The following is a 22,615-nucleotide window of genomic DNA, read 5'->3' as shown; positions in this document are numbered from 1 at the left end:
TTTAATTAACCTGCCTTAACTAATGGCAGCTTCAGTGGGGCCCGCAGGAAGATTTTTCATTTGCGTGACCATGTTTTGCTACATCAGCCCCTTATTCTCAGCAAATTCAAGCCTCCCCGGCAAAAGTATTTTCAGCGCAGAGGAGGGGACCGACAGCCCGAGGGCGGCACGGGGAGGTGGCATTGAGGGCTCTCCGGACGCGGGGCTCGAACCCGCGACCCTCGGAGGCGGCGGTGAGGGGGCCGCGGCCGCCAGGGGCGCGGTTGCCGGCGGGCGCCGTGCGGGCCCCGTGACCGGCCCGGCCGCTCCCCCCGCGCCGCCGCCGCCGCTCCCGCCCGGCCGTGCCGGCCCGCTCGGCTCCGGGCGCCCCGCTCTGCCCCGCGATGTGGCTGGGGCCCGAGGAGTGCTGCTGGCCGGCGCGCTGTGGGTCACCGAGCGCGCCAACCCCTTCTTCCTGCTCCAGCGCCGGCGGGGACACGGCAAAGGGGCGGCTGCCTCACGGTGAGGCGCGGCGGGGACGCTGCGGGCCGGCCCGGGGTGCGGGAGCGCGGGGAGGCGCCGGGGGGCCCGGCGGGCTGGGCCGGGGCTGTCAGCGCTCAGGTGCTGCTGCCGGGAGCGCAAATAACTAACGGGGCGCTTCCCTTGTGGAAAATGGCTCCTCACCCTTCTCGCGTTGCCTGGAATTATTGAGGTGGTTTATTTTGTGTGTGTGTGTGTTCTGTGTGCTTTTTCAAGATTCGGAGGACGGCAGTAAGGCGTGGTTTGTGATTAGCAGCGGTGTGGAATCTGTGCTGTGCATGGGCCGGGGGTGAAGCTGGGTGGGTGCAGCCCCGTGGGAAGTACCCCGTGTGTGTTGGGGGGACAGCCCGTGTTTGTGACAGATGTTAAAATAACGTGGATGCCACCGAGGTGCAACATTAGCAGCAACAAAAGAACCCCTCACCTTTAAAACACCCCGTTTGTGTGCAAAATGCTTGCACGGTTATGTGAATAACAAAAGTGTGCGTTTTACACTTTTGAATTACAGCCAGCGCCTTGTATTAGCCCAGTTAACCAAACATACAAACTAAGAAATGAGGCAGCTGATAAACATCCTCAGCATATTTTAGCTTTTCATAGTGTTCAAAATTATTTTTAACTGCTCTGTTTGATGTAACATAACTTATCTGTGCAGTGTTGCGTGTAGGCCTATACGTCAATTCTACAATTTCCCAGGGTTTTACAAGAAGAAGTGATGTCCAGTGCTGTTCTGGAGACATCTAAACTGATGTTTAAATGAATGGTTGAAGCTTTGAGCCAGTTTACTTCTTGAGCTGGTTTAGCTCAGTGAGTCTCTCCAGAGCTGCAGTGGGTTAAAAGCCATGTGTGCTCCTTGAGGAACTGTACAGTGACATCTCAGAGTTAGAGTGGGATATTCAGCCAAGCTGGAAAGCTGTTGAAGTTGCTGTCAGACTCATGTTCTTAAATGTTTTGTTACCAGTCTGTGTGTCAATGTTTGACATGGTCACTACAGTCACAGGAAGGATTCAGAATGACCTTTTAATCCATATCCTGCCTAAAACTGTACACAAGAAACCCAGAGCCTGAGCTGAGATCCTGCTGTGCTGGATATATACGTGTTTGTTTTAGGGATTGCCAGATGAGCTTCCTGTGGATGGTGTTTCTCTTGACATGCAATCAGTGATATATTCCTAATCTATTAATTGCATCACAGATAGCTAAAGGAGATAAGGGGAAGAAGTGGCATGTTTCATGATAAGGAATGAGATATGGCTGAGTACAGTTTGCTCAGGCTTAGCCAAACCATGGGAGCTGGGAATTGAGACTGGGCCTCCCAGATGCTGAGCCATGGGGCCAACCATCCTCCCTCTCCAAGTTCTGATGTTAGAAAACTTTTAATCATGAGGGTGTTGCAAAAATAATTTGCATTAAAGATGCTTGTAGTACATTATCTAGAATAACAAAGGAAAGCATCATCTTAGATATTTTATTTATCTAGTAAATAGACTTAATTGAAATAAATGGATTTGCTCTAGAAAGTCTGGAGACTTGTCAGCATTTACTCTGGAAGTGCCTCCTTTTTTATTGAACATTATATAAAAATAATTTAACTTCTGTATTACCAAATTTTGAGTCACTGACATCTTTGTTTAATTAAAGTACTTCTAGAAACATCCCTGAAATCTGTGAGCACCAGTTTTTCTAGATCTACTTGATTCTGTTTTGGATGAGTTATCTTACCTGCTGTTGGCATAGATGGTGCTGAAAGATACAGCATTGAAAACTCTTACGTCTTTTAGTTTGGTAGGCTTAAAAATCACTATTCTTAACAGAAACCCCACAGAGGAAAATACATTTCACTTTCATTAGAAAATTCTCCTAGGAAGGCAGAGAATTATAATGAGGTTTAGTAGGCATTTAATTGCCATCTAAACTTTTTCCATTACCAGGGGGACAGGCTGCAGTTGGTTTATAGGTATTTTACCTGCAGTGACAGGATGTGTGTCTTTGTTTTCTTGACCAAGCTCTTCCATCACAGCTGCAGACTGTGAGCACCAGCGTTTTTCTGTAGTCATGATACTATATTTTTACTTAACCCAGTTCTTCGTTTTGGTATTGGATTGCTTTAATTTCTCTCTCTTTGCATCCTAGGTCTCCTTGTGGGAACACTAGACGTGGTTTTGGATTCCAGTGCCAGAGTTGCCCCGTACCGTATCCTGCACCAGACTCAGGACTCTCAAGTGTACTGGGCAGTGGCCTGTGGTATGTGCTGACGTGACTTGTTGGGGACTGGATTTGGGTTATTCCATTGCCTTTTTGGTTCAGATGATCAGTCATGCCACATAAGAATATCCTGTGACTGCTCAGGAAACTTTTCTAGAGTTTCTGATGGGGTAGTGGAAAATGCCGGAAATGACAGAACTTCTCAGTGATGTTTAAGTGGTCGTTGAGGAACTGAAGGCTCTGCAAAAGGTTCTGTTGCTGCAAATGTTAGGAATTTTCTTTCTTCCAAGAGGTACCTGTTTGCAATGCCATAGTGAGATTGTTCAGAGGATAAAGCCAAGATTGCTGTGGGATGGTGAATGTTGTGCCAAACTTGCTTACCAGGAGCATGGCACAAGATGGGAACATGTAATGTTGTTCAAGGTGCCAGGGACTCTTTGGGGAATCTCTTTACTGTCTTAATCCATTTTTTTTCTGTATTTCTGGCCTGTTAAATATCTTAGAATAATATTTTCTTTTAGCATCAAGGATACTTGGCCTCTTTTACTTGAGAAATGCAACTGCTGTATTGGAATATAATGGTGCAACCATCCGATATCTGGTGGTGAACTTTGGTTAATGTTTTAGGTCTTGATGCTTGCTGAAGAGAAAATATCTTCAGACGTGTTTGTTAGACCAACTTTGTTTATAATAAGAATCTTCACTTCTCACTTTGTGGTTGAGGCGTAAAATCTGATCATGAAAGAATCATTTGCTAAGCCCACAGATGTTCCTGTTCCCACCTTCTCCCAAGGCAACCAACACAATATTGTCCCTTGCAGAGCCACTTCAGTTTTGCAGACGAGGTGTTTAGAAGTTGCTGTGTTTCACAGAAATTCAGTTTCCCTTTTGAGGAGGGTGGAGGCAGGGAGTAAGAAAGACAGAAAACAAAATGGCAGGTCAGAAACTGCATAGGAAAAAGCAGAATATTTAGTGGCCACATGCGGTGCAGATCTGCAATGTTATAGTATCTCAGTGAGTGTTATTTTTGTACAATTTCAGGAATCTTTTAGTTGATACCCTCTATATCTCAGTTTCTTTTAAACTGAGATATAGTGCAGCCTGGGAAAGTGAGGTGGGCTGAGTAACACCCAAATGGAGTTCGATAAATTATTCTACTGGAATAAATACGTTGTCTTCAGCCAAAGTATTTTTTAATCATATCTGGTTCTCATTTTGCTGTGGAAGTAAGAGTACTGGCATTCACTTAAGGTTATAAATGTATATGGCTCTCTAGTTGAAAAATGCAGATATTTTATTTGCAATTTATTGTGTGTACATGCTAGTGGGCAGCAATATGGTCACACATGCGGTTTCAGGCTTTCAGCACTGTGTTCTTATGGCCATCTTTGTAGGAATTGCAGACTTTTACTCCTTCATGCATGTCATTCTAATGTTGTTCTTATAAAGATGTCAGTTATTGAGGCCAGGCTTATTTTAGCAATTTCTCTGCTGTCACTTGGTGGGAGATGCAGCTCATGGAACAAAACAGGACGCAGACTGCATTCCCCTGCTGTTGTTGCTGAACCTGTGGGTTTTTTCCACAAAGGATTCTATGATTGTTAATTCTGTGCCCTTAAAATAAACCATTTTGTATTACTCAAAATAATTCATGCTCTAGAAACGTTGTCAGATGCTAGGATAGATGTCAAGTAAACTTATATACAGAGGCAGCAGAACAAACATTTGTTGTCTAATCCGTTGGGCTGTACACACAAACCCAAATTCATAGCCCTCTCTGCAGGGAGGTTCTATGCCAACAATATAGTGATAGCTGTCAATAGAGGGGAAGAAACCTTTTAGTAAACAGAAATCTTTGAAATTATTAATGGCAATCAACTAAGGCAACTTCCTGTAGGAAAGTTCTTTAATTTTGTTACAGATTGAAGCTTATCCTTTGTGAAATGTTGTGGACTGTATGGTTAAAGACAGCTAACTATTTGATATAAAGTTTGCTGAGAAGTTGTTTGTATTTTTTTAAGAAAGCAGAGAACTTTCTGACATAAATATTTTGGTTGCTCTTTGGTTTGGAATTGTATGGTCCCTGCTGACCATTGCCCCTGGGAAATGGAAGCTCTTTGTAGGTGTAAAAAGTTCAGTTGTTCTCAGATTTCAAGGTTCTTCTGATAGTTCGTTATTTTTGTTCCAGAATACCAGGAATAAAAGAGTACTTCTTGACTGGAACATAAGAATGCTTTTTGTCCGGGGAAAAAAGCCGTGTTTGGTGTGCACTGGCAAATAGGATGATCTGTTGGTCGTGTGCTCATTATCCTTGGTGGCAGTGGAGACATTTTATTAGAAGCATAATGTTGGTGTACATAAAATATCCCTGACATGTACACAGTTGGTGTGTTTGATTTATCCTGATCACTGTTCAGTAATTATTAGTTTTCTACTGTGAACTTGGAGGAAAAAAGACCTTGTTCTGATTTTTTTTTCCTAGCTTTTCTCATCATCTTTCTCCCCTTAACTAGGCTCATCTCGTAAAGAGATCACAAAGCATTGGGAGTGGCTGGAGAATAACTTACTGCAGACTCTGTCCATCTTTGACAATGAAGAAGATATCACCACCTTTGTCAAGGGCAAGATACATGTAAGTGACGTTTCCCTGAAGGACTTCCGGATCCTGAGAAAGAATGGGGAGGTGGTTTTGAGGATTTTTTTATCCTTTTCAGTCATACATAGGTATGAAATTGTCATGGAACACATTGCCAGCATCAGGTCACAGTCAGAACTGGACAAATGTGTTTGGGGGAGAAAGGTGGGAGCAGCAGATCTCAAGGAACAGCCTGCTTATGATGCTCCTACTAATTACAGTATAATACCTCTTTAAAATCTTGCTGATTATACCTTTGAATGCAGGGAGAATGTTTAACAAGGGTTCACCTAGCAACAAATGCAGGAGAGAGAATTCTAGTTTGCAGGCAAAGTACTTGCCCTGCCACACTGGTCTGAAAGGCATCTGGGTGAAGGAACTGCACCCCAACTTCCACTGTCTTTCGAGTCAGACAGGTGACTGCTTGCTGTGCAGTTAACACACTTCAGATTCCCAGCCCACAAATCCCCCAGTGTACAAGCTTATAAATACAGTTCTTTATTGAACAGCAGAAATTTGAGTCATTTTCAGCTCTCCTGTCAGATTCTTTGTGTTTTCTATGCGTGAGAGAGGTTGTGATCATTTGTTTTTCCTTCTGGCCAGTCAGGATCTGACAGATTGCAGAGTTCTGCCCTTCCTGGCAGATGATCTTCTTCCCGTTGAAGAAGCATGTATGCAAGGGAAAAGAGACTTCAGTTCTCCTGCAGGCTGTTCCAGGTGTTCCCAGGCCAGCCATGAGGAGCTCAGTCAAACGTTAAACATCAGTGCTTGTGGCATGTGCTCAGGAGCAGATCCAGATCCCAGACTCCCACATGATCTGACTGCCCTCTCTGCATGCCTTTGCTGTTTCTCTGACGTGACAGGACTGAAACTGCTGTACTGTGTTACTTCTTTGCTGCTGTGACCCTTTGCTGTACGTTATGTCTGTCAGCAGGGAGGTTCCCTTCCATTTCTTCCCTCTCTCCTTCCATGTCCCTTCAGGGCATTATTGCTGAAGAGAACAAGAATGAGCAGCCCCAGAGCGAAGAGGATCCGGGTAAATTCAAAGAGGCCGAACTGAAGATGCGGAAGCAGTTTGGGATGCCCGAGGTGGAGAAGTTGGTCAATTACTATTCCTGCAGCTATTGGAAGGGACGTGTACCCAGGCAGGGTTGGCTGTACCTCACTGTCAATCACCTCTGTTTCTACTCTTTCCTGCTGGGCAAAGAAGGTGAGTTATGAGCCTGCAAGTTGTTTTTCTGTCATTTCCTGTGATCTTTTTGATGCAATTGATGTTTTGTGTGAACTCCTTTTTAGGCTGACATTTTTTTTCCCTTTTAGGAATCCTTGAGCTCTAGCCCAGCCCATAGATTGCTCTCACAGGCACTTCAGTGCTGTTTATACTGAATGCTTGAGTCATTTTTCAAAACATTTCTCAAGTTGTGCTGAAGTTTTACTCAAATTGGATTACTTTTTGCAAGTTTTACTCAGACTGGATTAGAGAACCAAGGAGTATTTTTACCTTGGTGAGTTTTATCTGGTACAACTACCAGGACCCAGTATTTACAAAGCATGAGCTCCTGAGTCCAGAGCTGATTTGTTGGAAAGAATGAAAACTTGAGTAATTGTAGTTGAAAGCATTTACTGGATGGGAGATAGTCCTTTTGGAACTGCATTATTTCTAGTCTAGTTAATCCCAAAGATTATTTCCAAGTATTTTTGGAGAACCCAGCAAAAGTATGAAGAAAAGAATTGCCCATTTGTAAGAGGGGAAAAAATGTTGCTACACTGAGAGCTTGGTAGCTGCTTGAACTTCATTTCTGATTAATTGCTGTTTTACCTCAAATTGTAATAACCGCGTTTTTTAATTTTTTTTCCCAGTTACACTGGTGATCCAGTGGGTGGATGTAACCCAGCTAGAAAAAAATGCTACACTGCTGTTCCCTGAGTGCATTAAAGTAAACACAAGGGACAGTGAACTCTATTTTTCCATGTTCCTCAACATCAACGAGACATTCAAGCTGATGGAGCAGTTGGCCAACATTGCCATGCGGCAGCTGCTGGATAATGAGAGCTTCCTACAGGACAAGTCTCTCCCGAAGCCCAGGAAGCCTCTTAAGAACATCTCTGCATTAAAAAGGTATATGTTTCCAGCAGTGAGAAAAGAAGATAGATAATAGAGGATTGTAATAATAAGTCTGCATTACTTTGTAGCTCCCAGGTGCCACTGGGGTTTTCTCGCTCTCAGGGCTGCATCACTTATTTCAGCCATTAGCCCTCTGCCTACTGTGTTTTTTTCCCATCCCAAATTGGAGCTGAATTCACACACACTCTCGTGACTTTCTCATGCATGACTAGGCACTGTTAGAAGGATTTTTCAACTAGAAACTGCCGAAAATCCTATGTAAAAAAAGTGAAAGAAGAAAACTACACCAGACCTTTGTCTGAAGTTGAAAGTTTATAAAAAGTAACATAGATTTGTATTGTAAAAATCCTCCCATTGGGGGCTGTTCTCTGTAGTGTAGCAGAGAAGTTTTGCATTTAAGTTTTGCAGATGCACTTGCATATTTTGTCTTGCATTGCAGGACACACCTTGTCAGTGAGGCATGTCCGAAAAAACAGATAAGGGGTGGCATCTCGATTAGAGAAGGGAATATAAGAATACACACTACAGTCTGAAGGTTGTGATTGGAACTTAGCATTAGTGTTTGAGTGGACTTTTCAAGTAAGGAAAAAAACCTGTGGGTACTACCCTTTATTTTTCCCCAGAGACCTGGATGCTCGAGCCAAAAATGAGTGCTACCGTGCCACCTTCCGGTTGCCCAAGGATGAATGCCTGGATGGACATACAGACTGTACCTTGTGGACACCATTCAACAAGACACATATTCCAGGCCAGATGTTTGTTTCCAACAATTACATCTGTTTTGCCAGCAGGGCAGAGGAGGCCTGTCATCTCATCATTCCTCTCAGGGAGGTGAGGATTTCTTAGCTATATATTGAGACTGCAGGCGTTTCTTGTCTTTTTTGTGCTTCTGTCTCTTGTGCTGTGCTTTTTAGATAATGGAGAATGTGCTAGATCCAAATGGTCCTTGTCTTTGTGTTCTAGGTGACAATAGTTGAGAAAGCAGATAGTTCCAGCGTCTTGCCCAGCCCTCTGTCCATCAGCACTAAAAGTAAAATGACCTTCTTCTTTGCCAATCTGAAAGATCGAGATTTCTTGGTGCAGAGAATCTCTGACTTCCTGCAGAGAACACCGTCCAAGAAACCATGTGGCACCGACAGGGAGTGGAAGTGGAATTTGGCTGATGCCAGTTGCGAGGTACTGAGGAAATAGCTGGGAGGAACCTTTCAGAGCAGTGCTCCTTACAGTGTGTTAGCAGTGCTTGTTACCAGCCAGTGCTGTCTCTGTTGGCCATTAGCAGAGGAGGAGGCAGCCTGAGCTCAGACACTTTCTGTTCTGTTGTTCAGGAGGTTCCAGAGCTGCCTTCCAGCAGCCCACTGGCCATCAGCCCCATGTCTGCTCTCAGCCATCGACCCGTCAACTTCTGTGCTGGGGAAGTGCCAACAGCCTCACAGGGACTGCTCAAACTCTTCAGAAGGAACTCTGAGGAGCTCTCTGGACCAAAAGGGGTAAGTAATATTTTAATGTAAAACAATTAACTTTAAAAAGTTTGCAACAGGTTGCAGATTTCCTTGTCTTCTCTAAGAGTGAAAATGCATTTTATCCCAGGTCAGTCCTGCAGTATCACTTCTATGTCTGTCACAGGGGTAGTGCTGCATGGATGGAACCTAACCCTCAGCTTACTTTGTCAGTACTGACACACCTGAGATAGTTGACTAGAGGCTGAGAAATTAGTATTACCAGTGTTATGGGATGTGAATTTGTGGCTGTGAGGAACTACTTTTCTTCGGATCAAGAGAGCAGAGAACTGATATCTCTGCTTGTTAGTTAATCATCATAGTCCATGGTTCTGCTTGCATTTATGTGGAGATTTGCAAGGTGTAGTGCCATTGCACAGCCCATGTTAGTGTTGTAAAGACTTGACTTTAAGCAAGGTCAGAAATGATTCAGAACAGGGGAAATTAGCATATACACCCTTCAGCAAAAAAAGAGAAGATTTAAATGTCACAAGGCATTTCTCATGGGAAGTGCAGATCTGAGTATATGCAGAAATCACCTGTCCTACAAACATAAAAATGCATTAATCTCCTAAAATAGCCATATTTGTTCCTATGAAGGCAAAGGAGAAGATGAAGGAAGAGTCTTGGAACATTCATTTCTTTGAATATGGGCGAGGGATGTGTATGTACCGCACTGCCAAGACGAGGGAGCTGGTGCAAAAAGGAATCCCAGAGAATCTTCGTGGAGAGCTGTGGCTCCTTTTCTCAGGTAGGATGTTCTGCTGGATATTTTGACAGCTAGCAAGAGTAAGCTTTCTGCTCATCTCAAGGGAAAAGGTATGAATCTTAGCTCATTTCTGAAGAAATTAATGACAGGTTGACTCCACCTGAATGATACTTCATGGTGGGTTTTTTGCCAAAAATGCAGTGATCACAGTCATGAAATAACTTTCTTTATGAGCCTAGTAGCCGCTTGGCCTCCTTTGTGTTTTAGTGTTGGGACCTAGACTCTAACAGGGTGATTTAATAATGAGTTTGTTCCCATACTTTCACATCTGTTTGTAGTTGATGAGTTCATGTGGTGCTTCTTGGCTCCCTCATCTCTGAAGCTGTGGGCATAAAATCTGTATTCCAAAGCTCCAGAGGTAAAGTGATATTTGCCATTTCAGGGGCTTGGAACGAGATGGTGACTCATCCTGGTTACTATGCAGATCTTGTGGAAAAGTCAATGGGAAAGTACAATCTCGCTACAGAGGAAATCGAGCGAGATCTGCACCGCTCTATGCCAGAACATCCTGCCTTCCAAAATGAGCTGGGAATTGCTGCCCTCCGGAGAGTCTTAACAGCTTATGCATTCAGAAATCCAACAATTGGGTACTGTCAGGTAAGAAAGAAGTCTTAAACTCGTTAGTCTTACACAGTGACCTGGTCATTTTCTGCAGTTTTTTGTTCAATTGCAGTCTTTCCTTCATGCTGTCCATGTGGTGGTGGGACAGTAGGAAAGAAGTCCTTATGCTGCAATATCTCTTAAATACCTTTTGAATACAACGTTTAAATAGACTTTTCATATGGTTGTTAGATGTAATGTCAGTCTTTAGTAGTTTTCCTGCCAGAGCTTTCTACAGTTCAGCAAAAACATCTGGTTTCATTAAAAAGAGCAATTAAATCAAATAAGTGATGTTGCACATGGATGGTATATTGAAAATGAAGCCAGTTGTTGGTTTATGAAACAACTTGGTGGAAATTCAGGTTCATTTTGTGTATTGCTGCAGTATTAGAGGTTCTCATTATGTTCTGTTATGACCAAATTGTTACCAAGCTTTTTGTGAAAACTCTGAAAATTATTCTTAGTCACATTGTTTTCTGAAAGTGCTTGACAAAAGGTCACCATATTATTTGCTGCCTCACAAAAAGAGGAACTGAAAACAGGAAGGTACATTGGTTTAAGGGCATCCATTGACTCAGATACCAGTAAGAGCTGGAAAGGGATGTGACTCTTAGTAACAGCTTTCTGTATTCATGGCTTTAAAGTTAGATGATGATGAATGGCAGAGGTTTCATGAAGACCTTCTTGTTTTTCTCCTGTACCTGTGTATTTGGCTGTGCTGGCTCACAGGCCATGAACATTGTTACATCGGTGCTGTTGCTCTACTGCAACGAGGAGGAGGCTTTCTGGCTCCTGGTGGCTTTGTGTGAGCGGATGTTGCCAGATTACTACAACACAAGAGTGGTGGGTGAGTCTTTGTCAAATTTGTACTGGAGCCTGGATTTTCAGCTGCAGTTGCACCAGCATCTCCCAGAAGCATTTTGTTGTTCAGACTTAATTAAATGTGAAGCATTTTAAAGATGAGGAAGCACAACCCTGTTCCATTTGAAGTCGCAGGTGTGTGATGGAGGCGTAGGAAGAGACACTACAGGCTACCAAGGTAGTTGTACTACCTTGTAGTAACAAGGAAGATGAAGTAACTAAAAATTGGTAGCAGGAGGGACCATTTGTAGCAAGGAGGCTTATCTAGAAGAAAATTATTGAGTTTTGGTCTTACCCATCTGAATGATGTATTAAATTTTTGAAATAGGCTCCTAGGAAAGGTTAGCAAAAACACTGCTTCATGGGCTTTTGAAGTGGGTCTGTATAAAAGAGTATAGTTTAGTGTAAATACCATAATATCAGTAATCCTCCACCTCTCCACTCAGAGAAAATGCATCAATCAATGGGAGGTTCTGTGTCTGCATGCTCTGCAATGTAGGAATAGTCTTTATCTAAATATGTTCTTTTTAATGCAAATGGGGAAGAAAATTAACTGAATATCTTAATTTTAGTTCTAATTCTCAGAGACTTATATGAAACTAAGTGAATTCACACTGTTTTGTTTAATAATTGGTTAGCTTGGGTATAGTACCATGATACCACCAGTTTTAGAACTACTGTTGTTTCTTTTGTCCATTTCAGGTGCATTGGTGGACCAAGGGATCTTTGAAGAACTCACACGAGAGTATCTTCCACAGCTGTCAGAAAAGATGCAGGACCTGGGAGTGATTTCCACCATATCCCTTTCCTGGTTTCTCACTCTCTTCCTCAGTGTCATGCCCTTCGAGAGTGCCGTGGTCATTGTCGACTGTTTTTTCTATGAGGGAATCAAGTTTATCCTGCAGGTGTCACTGGCCATACTTGATGCCAACATGGAGAAGTTGTTAAAGTGCTGTGATGAAGGTGAAGCCATGACTATTTTGGGCAGGTACCATTCATTGTTCTTATTTATAACTGAATAGTGACAGTGCCCTTTTAGTCATCCTCTTTTTCTGCCTAATTCCATTACACAGCAGGTCACAGATAACACTCTAAGATGAAACTTGAGCTCCAGAGAGGTTTGCTGTTGCTTTCTACAACAGCTGAAATTGTTAGCTCAACTGTGGAGTAATCCCATGTTTCTGGAATTTTTTGCTTTGCAGCATAATACATTCCTGTATTTCAGTTTGAATCTGAACTCTCAAAGGTTGTTTATTCAAAATTCACATAATAATTCTGCTCTACTATTAGGAACAGACCCTGTCAGGAATTGTCTTCTAGAAAAATAAAACTTTATTAAGTGATATCTCCCAAGTCTCGTAAATGTAAGATTTTCTTGTTTGAAATGGGAATCTTTTCTATGTGCAGCAAGGTATGCAGCTTATGACTAGAAGCCCACTTTCAAAAGAGTAGATACCCCAAAAATAAGGTGAAAATCAACTTTACTTCAGACACTAATCTCAAGAGTCTTGCATCTGTTCTCTTTTTTCCCCACAGATACTTGGACAATGTAGTTAACAGGCAGAGTGTCTCTCCCCCTATTCCCCACTTGCACGCCTTATTGACGAGTGGAGATGACCCACCACTGGAAATCGACATCTTTGAACTCATCAAAACCTCCTATGAGGTGAGGTTCTGGCTTAGTTTTTGCCCAAGAGATTTTTCTCTCCTAACATCCCATTTTGTACTTTGTGCAGCCAGAATTTGAACAGTGTTCATAGCTTGAGGTGCTTCAGGATTTGCAGGCTGAAGCCATTATTCCACTTGCTTGATGTGAGTAGAATCTGACACTGTTGACTGTTGTGGATTACAAAGAGTCTCACCAACACCAGTGGGGACTAAAATGAAGACTGCAAATAAGTAAAAAGTTACAGACTAGAGTTTTCTTTCTGCTTTGCCTAAAAAGTCTCCATTCTTACTTGTATTTGAGGATTGCCAGTGCTAGGGAGTCAAGGAGGAAAATTCAGGGTAAAAATTGTAAGGTAAACTGCAGAAATATTGGAAGCATTGCAGTCCACAGTCATAGGAATCCTCAGCTGTGACCTATGTTGTAGTAATAGGAAGGTGATCCCAGAATGGTGCCAGTACTGTTGAAATACCTCTGCAGTGGTGGAGGTGGACCTCATTATTCATACTGAAAACAAACTCATAAGAAATTTGATTCTGAATGATGGAAAAAAGACCGGGAGAGAACTGATGTTTGACATTCTCTGCTATGCTTTGTAAAGTGTGGGATCATTTCCCTTTTTATCTCCTATTTTTCATCCTGTCCCCTTCCAGCTGTTTACAGGCAGGCAACTGTCATTTGCATATTTTGTTTGCTTCTTCAAGTCTGCCATCTATGTTTGTTCCTGGTTTCTTTTTATCATAGAGTGTCACCAAATTCATATTAAATGTCTGACCTAGTCATTAGAAAAACCTCTGGACTTAGGTGTTTCTAGCTGAATCCCATAGGGGTCCTAGAGGAAAAAAAACAGGGCTGGAATGAATGACAACCTGTCTACTCTCTTGTCTCTGCCACAGTACAGGACCTGTATTTCTGTCAGTCCTGACAGATCCTTTTTCAGCTGTTCTGTAGAAACCTCTGATGTTGGATTTCTCATGAATTCTGAATTACTTTTCTTGCAGGACAGGGGGGAATAGGGAATAGAGCTCAAATTTTTCCTAATCTTGCTGCTGGTAAAAGGCTTCTGGTGGGTTGAGATCATCTCTGAGGGGATAGTACACTTGTTAAAGAACATGTAACTGAAGCTGGGTTGTTTTTCCTTTAGAAGATGAAGTTGACCTGGTCTGCTTCCTTTTCTTGTAGAAATATAGCAATCTGAAGGCAGATGACATTGAACAAATGCGTTTTAAACAAAGGCTGAAGGTGATCCAGTCTCTGGAGGATACAGCCAAGAAGAGTGTGGTATGTGACTCCCAGATTGAATGAGCTACCAGATGGCACAGTCATGAGATGTGTTTTGCTGTGAGCATCAAGAAACTTTGTGCTGTAGCTGTGGCATGGAGGAAGATAACAAACACTTGTAGGCCTTGTCATAGTCTCCACTGCCTAGTGCTGTCTGTTTTACTGCTTGCCTGGAATCTTTGAGAAAAAGCTTGCTACAGATAATTATTTTACTGCCATTTAGAGAGCATGCAAATGCATTACAGAACTTTACAGAAGGGTTCATGGCCAAAGGGCAGTGTCCGTATCTGTTGCCATTATCTCCCATGTCCTACTGTTTATTTCACTGTTGTTTTTCAATGCATCTGAGTCAAACCTCTGAAGATAAAAAAAGGAGGAAGGGGCAACACAGTCTGCTCAGTCAGGTCTGCACAAAGAGGAAATAAGCACAGTAATATTTTTTCTAACTACTTGAAACATCAGCAGTTTCTTCTTGACTGCAGACTGTCTTCCTGATCTGTGTCAAGGGATATTAGAATGGTTATGTTTTCCTTCCCATCCTGTGTCATATTTCCTTACACTTGATTTCTTCTCTTCTATGTTATACAGATTTTTCAGTGAGTTGTATTTAATTTTTCTACCCTCAAAATAAATTGTTTGCTCTATTTTATCCCTGACCACAGGTCCGAGCTGTGTCTGGTGACATCAGTTTCTCTATTGAAGAACTGGAAGAGCTGTATGTAGTGTTCAAGGTAAGAAGCAAGAGTGAGGAAGAATGTTCTGACACAGAGAATACAAATAGCAAAATAAGTTGAAAGGGAAGCAATGACTTTGCTTCAATTCTTAATGTTACCTATCAGGACAAATGTGACATTCTGTTACACGTGGTGCCAGTAGGACTGGCCCTATCTGAGTGATTATTTTTAATTTTTTCCCCCCAAAGATGGCCAAAACACATTCACAGTATTTGAATGATACTCTGAAAGACACTGTGGAGTCAATGGAAAGGAGTGTCACATAACACTTAGAACAGGGAGCTAGGATTGACTGTACCTCAGTTTTTATTCTCAGATTTTCCATTTACTTGTTCTGTAATTGTGACAAGATTACTTAAGGGCTTTGCCTCTATTTGTCAGGGTGTATATTTTTAAAAGAGTGATATTACCCAACAGCATTTATCAAAGTCACTGCAAACTCAGTTGCACTGTATTATAGACTCAGAAAGAGGCTTAGTTCTAAAACCTGCATGTTCCCTTTGCAATAAAGCCTGAGCATCATTTTGTTAAAACCTGAAATCGTGTTTTGTATTTTTCCCTTTAAATTGTTCTTTGTGTTTTTCCCAAAATCCCCATCTCTTCCTTCAGTTCAAACTATTTTGTAGTGAAGTAACACTAGGAATAATGGGGGAGATAAAGCATGCCCTGCAATGTCTCTTTCTTTGCTCACTCAGTACTATTCTTGAGCTGTAACAAAGTTTCCACTCCTGTGGTGCAGTGTAATCCCACCTGTTGATCCTTTCCCCCCAAAGGCCAAGTACCTGATGAGCTGTTACTGGGGGAACAACCGCGCCGCCGCCGCCGCCCGCCGGGATCAGAGCCTGCCGTACCTGGAGCAGTATCGCATAGACATGGAGCAGTTCAGAGACCTGTTCATCAGCCTCACCCCCTGGGCCTGTGGGGCACACACACCTGTCCTGGCAGGGCGGATGTTCCGGCTTCTGGATGAGAACAGGGATTCTCTCATCAACTTCAAGGAGTTCGTGACAGGAATGAGTAAGTGGTGTTTTTGGAGAAGATGGGATATTGCAAAAAAAATGTTTCTGTCCTTCTCCAAGAAGAGAACTAAAAGGAGAGAATGGTGTGTACGCTGTCACGAGGGGAGGGTGACAGGAAGCCTCAAGCTAAACAAAATACACCTTTTTGGAGTGGATTTGCTTCTGCACGGGACTTTGAGCAGTCAGCATTTCCTTGTTGCATGGGAACTTATTCTGGTTTGAACCTGTGAATAGAGGGTGATTCTTTATCCTATTTTTCTTGACCTTTTTTTTTTCTTTGCAGGTGGGATGTACCATGGTGACCTCACTGAAAAACTCAAAGTACTCTACAAACTTCACCTGCCTCCTGGTGAGTGATTAGTTCCGTATATTGCTGTATATTGCTGCTACTGAACACAGTCTGTTCTGACATGCAGTTGAAATGGGATGCCTCATGAGTTTTGCTAATGAAGTGGGTGATACTGCTGTTCAGTTAGCTTAGAGACCTTAACATTTGCTTCTCTGTGAATACAGCTCTGAATCCAGAGGAAACAGAATCTGCTTTGGAGGCCACAAGTTATTTCACAGAGGATGTGACAACAGAAGGTAATGCAACACTGCTGCCTTTACCTCTCAGTTTAGGCAGGAGTTGCAGCAGAGATCCATGTGCTGTGGACAGTGATTTTGTGCAAGGCATGGTCTCATGCTGGCAGTGTGTTAAGGTTGCCAGTGTGTTTGAGCTTGCTGTCTTCTTTGCATGATGGGGAAGAAGTTTGGAGCTAAAACTCCTCGGTGCCCATTTCATGCAGGATACAGCATGCTCTGAAGCACAGTCATAAACTGCTGAGGAGGAGCAGTGTGCTTTCACCAGCCCCTGTCTCCCACCATGATTTAGGTTTTTCATGCAAGTCTCATTGTCTCTCTTGTTTTTGTTTCCTTCTCTGTGTCTGTCTATGTCTGGCCTTTTCTTCTGTTTTATCTGGGATATTGTCCCCTCAACCCCTTTTTCTGCTGCTCAAGTATCTCCTTTTGTCTCAGAGCTGGATATCTGCCTGCACTGTGAGTCTCAAGGTCAGTCCATGGGTTATGTGCATGTATTGAGCATGACTATGGTGCTGATACCACCTACCAGCACCATTATGCTGATGTAAATACTCTGAAGTTGTTGCTGCTGCTCCTCTCTTGTGACACTCTCACAATTAATAAAGTGCTATAAGTAATTAAATATCTTTCAGAATATTCCACCTATTGAGTTTCAACCCTGGTCAAAATAGGTTTTGTCTGGTTTCTTTTAGTGGAATTTATCTCACCCTAGAAACTTGTGGTTGAAAATATGCTCAGAATAAACTGGGATGAGGTGCTAGGCTTGCTGGCCTGTGTATCCCTGGGCCTACTCCACAGTCTTCTAATTTAAAGGAATAAAGATGCATGCCATTGAATTGAAAAACTGTTAGTAGACTGGTTTACTGCATTTCTTAAAATACAGTTTTAAGGATTGTCAAGTAGGAGGCCAAAGTATGTCAGTCATGCTAAATGTTTACCAAAATACAATGATGCTTAAAAAATATGTAAGTACAAGAGGTATTTGTGCAGTTTGGTGCTAGGTGGCTAAATTAACAGTCAGAGTTGGAACCAAGATTTCCTATTTACTCTAGTGACAGTGTAGGGAACCAGAAGAGAAGTTTGTGAAGTTAGACTGCAAATTGCTCCTCAAGTGTCAGTTCAGTCAGTGAATAGTGGTGAGTGTAGGTAGTAGGTATTAGTCACATACATGCTCAGTAGTGGTTTGGGGTTTTTCCATTTATTATCTTGCTTTGGATGACTGAACTTCCTTGTCTTTAGGCCATCACATTGCTTAGCTGCCTTTCATATCTGTGTTTAACCCTTTCTTTTAAGAGCTCTGCCCTCTACCTCAGCTTTTCAACCCACTTTTTGAGTGTGTCTCTTTATCCAGCTCATCCCATCAGCCTCTTGCTTCCATCCTGTTCTGTTCACTCCTCTAAACATGATGTGGGAGTGTGAGATCTAACTTCTATTAAATATATTCTTGTATAATTTTATATTGAGTTGTCAAGTTCTTTGTGTGTTGTATTGTTGAAAATCAGTTATTAATTGTTGTTTTATAATTCCATAATTTTTTAGAAACCCAAGAAGATAAAGGAAGGAGAAATGAGAATGGTCCAGAAAAAGGTAATTTCATCATCCATGAAACCACACTCTAGTCTTGTCTCTCTCATGTTATGAACTGCTCATTGTCCCATGCTGATCAAGAAGACCTTTCAGTGTCCCCTGTGGACAGAGGTGAAGTGGGAGGTGAGCTGGGAAATAATTCTCTTATGCCTTACTGCTCCAACTCTTGTACACACCAAGATCACAGTGTTTGTAAATCATGTTGGGTAAGTTGTCAACTCATAGAGTTCATTTATGAGAAGTCGAGCTGATGCAGCACTGTTAAAATTTTTGCTCTGCTGAGCTGGATCAGATAAACCAGCAGAAAACAACACAGCATTCCTGGTATATGCTTTCCTGGACTGTCAATAAAACCTGCCTCCAGCCTGATTTTTGCTAGCACAGCATTCACTTTTTAAGTCTGAAACCATTAACCACCTCACTAGTGGCTTGTTCTTGCCTTGCAGAGGAGAAAGGTACCAGTCCACAGGACTACAGATACTACCTAAGAATGTGGGCCAAGGAAAAAGAGTCCAAGAAAGAAACCATTAAAGACCTCCCCAAAATGAGCCAGGTAAGAAGTGCATGAGAAGGTTTCCAGTTTAGTGGGGAATTCAGCAGGATGTGCAGCCATTGTGCCAGCATGCTCAGTCCTTACCTGTAGCTTGCCCTGCTGGTCTGGTCTGGTGAACTTTAGAACCTCTAATTCCACACATTTCTGTTAAATTCCACAGTGGATATGGACAAACTGCTTTGTTTTAACCAATCAAATGTATTGGATTCCTCCCAGATCAATTTTTCTTGTAAGAACTGCAATCTGTGTTTTCCCTCCAGAGCAGGGTGTCTCAAATAATACCATCGGTCATAGAAACTTGTTGGACTCTTTTGGTTTTGCATTGCCTCAAGTTACAGCTGCTTGGTGGAGAGTGAAGAATGTGGTTACAGAAAAGAGAGTCAGATGACTGGTGTGATCTTTTCTGTCTCTAATTTCCTTGAAGGGTGCTACTTAAACCAATTTGTAAGCAGCTGACCACAGAAGAGTAGCAGAATAGAAGTAAAACTTCAGATTTTCTTAACTGTGAATATGTGACTACTCTGTTCATTTGCCAGCAAAAAACCCACCCCTGTTAAATTGCCAGCTGTGTCTCAATGTAGCCACTACAGGAGAGAGAGGGGAGTTTGCCTGTGTCAGACTGTTCTGAGTCAGTACAGTCAGTTGCCACTTGCTTGGTGGGAAGGCAAATAAACAATGAGTCATTCGAGATGGTGCCTGTTGCTTCATCAGCCACTGAAAACTTTTTTTAGCCTGAAGTATGATTTTTTGGTCTTTTGTCTTTTAAAGGAACAGTTCATAGAGTTATGCAAGACCCTTTACAACATGTTCAGCGAGGACCCCGTGGAGCAGGAGCTGTACCATGCCATCGCCACTGTGGCCAGTCTCCTCCTGCGAATTGGGGAGGTTGGCAAAAAGTTCTCCAACAGACCCACAAGGAAGTCTGAGGATTGCAAAGCAAACAATACCCAAGATCCTGTGAGTGAAGAGGAGTCACCAACATCTGAACAGAGTCAGAATTCGGCAGTGGAGCAGCAACCCCAAGCTGACCACGAGGAGAAAGCCAGCATTGATGCTCAGCCTGAAAAAACACAGCAGGAAAACCAAACTCTAGGAGATGTGTCGGGGGAAGGACAAGGCTCTCCTTTACAGCTGCTATCAGATGATGAAACCAAAGATGATATGTCCATGTCCTCCTACTCCATGGTCAGCACAGGCTCCTTGCAGTGTGAAGACATTGCGGACGACACGGTCCTGGTGGGCTGTGAGGGCAGCAGTGCAGCTGCCAGGTATGGCAGCACCATTGACACTGACTGGTCCATCTCCTTCGAGCAGATCCTGGCCTCCATGCTGACAGAAACAGCCCTTGTAAACTACTTTGAGAAGAAGGTCAACATTCTCCAGAAGATCAAGGATCAGAAGAAGGTAGAGAGGCAGTTCAGTTCATCCAGTGACTATGAACTTTCCTCTGTGTCAGGGTGAACTCAAGAAAGCAGGAGTTGTCTTTTGGAGATAAAACGGGAAGATAAAGTGGCAGATGGCAGGATGGTTTGGTATTTTCTGTTTGGGGTTTTTTTTGTTTAATCAGAGACCAGTAACAACACAATTACAATAGATTCCAATTCATAAGGGGCTTCTGACAGTGACTGTTTTGTGTAGGTGCTTCTTTGGCTACTCTGGCTGACAGAATTAGATTTACATTCTCGAGAGCCATTAGAACCTAATAGCCCCTGACATATAGAATTACCACCATAAATTATGCATGTCTGCCTTTTGCTGTCTTTTATTTTAATGAAGTTTTATTTCAGACAGTAACTGCTCCTTGCCTGCCCTTGTTTGCTGTAGGTTCTTGGGTAACTTGCACAGCAGATGCAGCCTGGCTTGAAACCATGCTCACCTCTGGCTGCCAGTCCGAGAGCTAATGCAGTGTAGTCGAGTGCTATAGGACCCTGACCTATAAATAATCTTGTAAGTTCTTCTTGTAAGCTGTTCTGTGACTCAGCAGCTATAAAGCAAATGTACCCCACTGCTCCCAGCACCCTCAGATCTAAACACAGACATTGCTCAGACCTTCAGGTTTCTTTCAGATGTGGTTTGGCATTTTCATAGTGTACGACCACTTACTTTCTCCTTCAGCATTCAGGAGTTTTCAGACAAACCTAGTTTTCTAGCATTTGCTTTTCTAATCATCTGAAAGCCATTGGTTTTACTTTGTCTGGGAAGCCACAAGCTCCTTGACTTCAGTGCAGAAGTAATACTGAGTCAATCAGTGGACCCATGATGGTTATGATGAGGGAATAAGTTCCCAAATTAGAAGTCAGTGAATCAGCCTCAGTGTTCCAGGGCAGTGGTACACTGGTCTGCTGGGCTTTCCCTATCGGTACATTCACTGTTTATTGCTGATTCTCCACTTTTACTAGCTAGTGATGGGTCCAGGTTTTAGATGGACCCCTAAGAGTACTCTGATCAGTCAGCCCTCACAAATGCTTGGGGCAGGAAGGTGTGCAGGAGTGTTGTGCCATGCACTGCTGCTCAGTGTGTCCTTTCTGAAGTCTAGCAGTGGACATGCTCTTAGAAACTCCTGCACATCCAAGGGCATTTATACCTATAGAGAAAGAATTCAGAGCAGCGTGGCCCTCTGCCTTCAGCCCGCTATGGGAAACCTCCACACTAGATCTCGTTCCAGTTAGAGTCAAAATAACTGGGAGACTGAGGGAGTGCTCTTTTAAATCAATTAAAACCAGAGGAAACTAGAAGTTGCCCTTCTAGTAGCAGGGTGTGTGCTCCAAGGAAGCAGAATTAATGCTGTTACTACAGATGAACTCATCTCAGGCAGTGACCCTGCAGGGCCAGGGGGAGAGGCGCTGCTGCTCGGCCAGAGCAGACCCCGCACTGAAGGCAAGGTTTGATCCAGCTTTTGGCTGGCATTTGGAATAAAAGGGTAGGAAGGACACATACAGTATAAGGGTAGGAAGGACACGTACGTGGATGTTCCCATTTAACACTACTCGGTGTGCTACTCAGTGTTAATTCATCCTCGTGACATTCTCAGTGTGTATTCACAGCTGGTACATATTTCTTATTTCTCTGCCTCCTCTGTCCTGTATCACTGGAGAGCAGCCATTAGTAAAACTGCTTTTACTAATTATTCAGTAATTTATTGTAATTTTTTTAAAGTACAAATAATACATGTGATTTTACACTGTCTGTCTTATCTGTCATGTATTCAATAAATGAACCAGAATCCTACAGGCTATTTGGCTGCCTTTTATTTCTCTGAGCTCATGGAACATTGCTGGTTCTTTGTCCAGGATGGTTATTGAAAAGGGCAGACTTGGTGGGACTGCAGTGTGACCTACCTTCCTTTCTTTCTTTCATCCTTCTTTCTTTTCCTTTTTTTCCCCTCTTTCTTTCCTTCTTTCCTCTTCCTTTCTTTTCCTTCTTCCTTTCCTTCTTTCCTTTTTTCTTTTCTTCTTCCTTTCTTTTCCTTCTTTCCTTCCTTCTTTCCTTTTTGCTTATTTTCTTTCTTTCTTATTCATTTTTGGTTTCACATTTTTTTCCCTCTCTCCTTATTCTTTATTTTCTTCTTTTTTTTTTTTCTTTCTTTCCTCACTTCCCCTTTTCTTCCCTCCCTTTCTTTTTCCCCCCTCTTTCTTTTCTCCCTTTCTTTCCTCCCCTTTCTTTCCCCCCCCTTTTCTTTTCCTTCCTTTTTATCATTATTCTGAACACTTTTTATATAACACACGCTGACACAGTTTCAGGTAGGTGCAGCCCTGGTGACTGTGGAGCTTCAAACACGACGCGTTCTCCCTCCTGGGAGAACTTTACTTGTATTAACTCACAGCCAGCCTGCCCTCTGACTTACACTAAGCCCTGCGCGGCGCTGCGGGGAGTCTTCCTGCGTGGGGCGGCTCCGGGCGGTGAGTGGATGTGTTTGTTCGGGATTGTCCCCCCCGTGTCCCTCCCGTGTCCCCCCCGTGTCCCCCCCCAGTGTCCCCCGCGCT

The 22,615-nt window shown here is 42.9% G+C and overlaps 1 protein-coding gene across 1 annotated transcript; it reads left to right on the top strand.

Annotated features, from left to right (window-relative positions):
• The first annotated feature begins 383 nt into the window (after nt 1–383).
• TBC1D9B (TBC1 domain family member 9B) lies at nt 384–21,865 on the top strand. The gene is given in 23 exon segments (XM_025896004.2): nt 384–402; nt 405–491; nt 2,644–2,763; nt 5,238–5,356; nt 6,341–6,569; nt 7,220–7,478; nt 8,108–8,315; nt 8,448–8,660; nt 8,810–8,971; nt 9,581–9,731; nt 10,132–10,346; nt 11,079–11,196; nt 11,913–12,198; nt 12,747–12,876; nt 14,059–14,157; nt 14,820–14,888; nt 15,665–15,908; nt 16,194–16,259; nt 16,424–16,495; nt 16,910–16,960; nt 18,032–18,079; nt 18,526–18,632; nt 19,401–21,865. Coding segments are annotated over 23 exon segments (3,765 nt in total). The 3' UTR covers nt 20,094–21,865.
• The last annotated feature ends 750 nt before the right edge of the window (nt 21,866–22,615 follow it).

Source organism: Manacus vitellinus, unplaced genomic scaffold (assembly GCF_001715985.3).
Source record: "Manacus vitellinus isolate BGI_N305 unplaced genomic scaffold, ASM171598v3 scaffold_51_pilon, whole genome shotgun sequence".
NCBI lineage: Eukaryota > Metazoa > Chordata > Aves > Passeriformes > Pipridae > Manacus > Manacus vitellinus.
The sequence above is the reverse complement of the archived record's forward strand: the minus strand, read 5'-3'. Positions and strand labels throughout refer to the sequence as shown.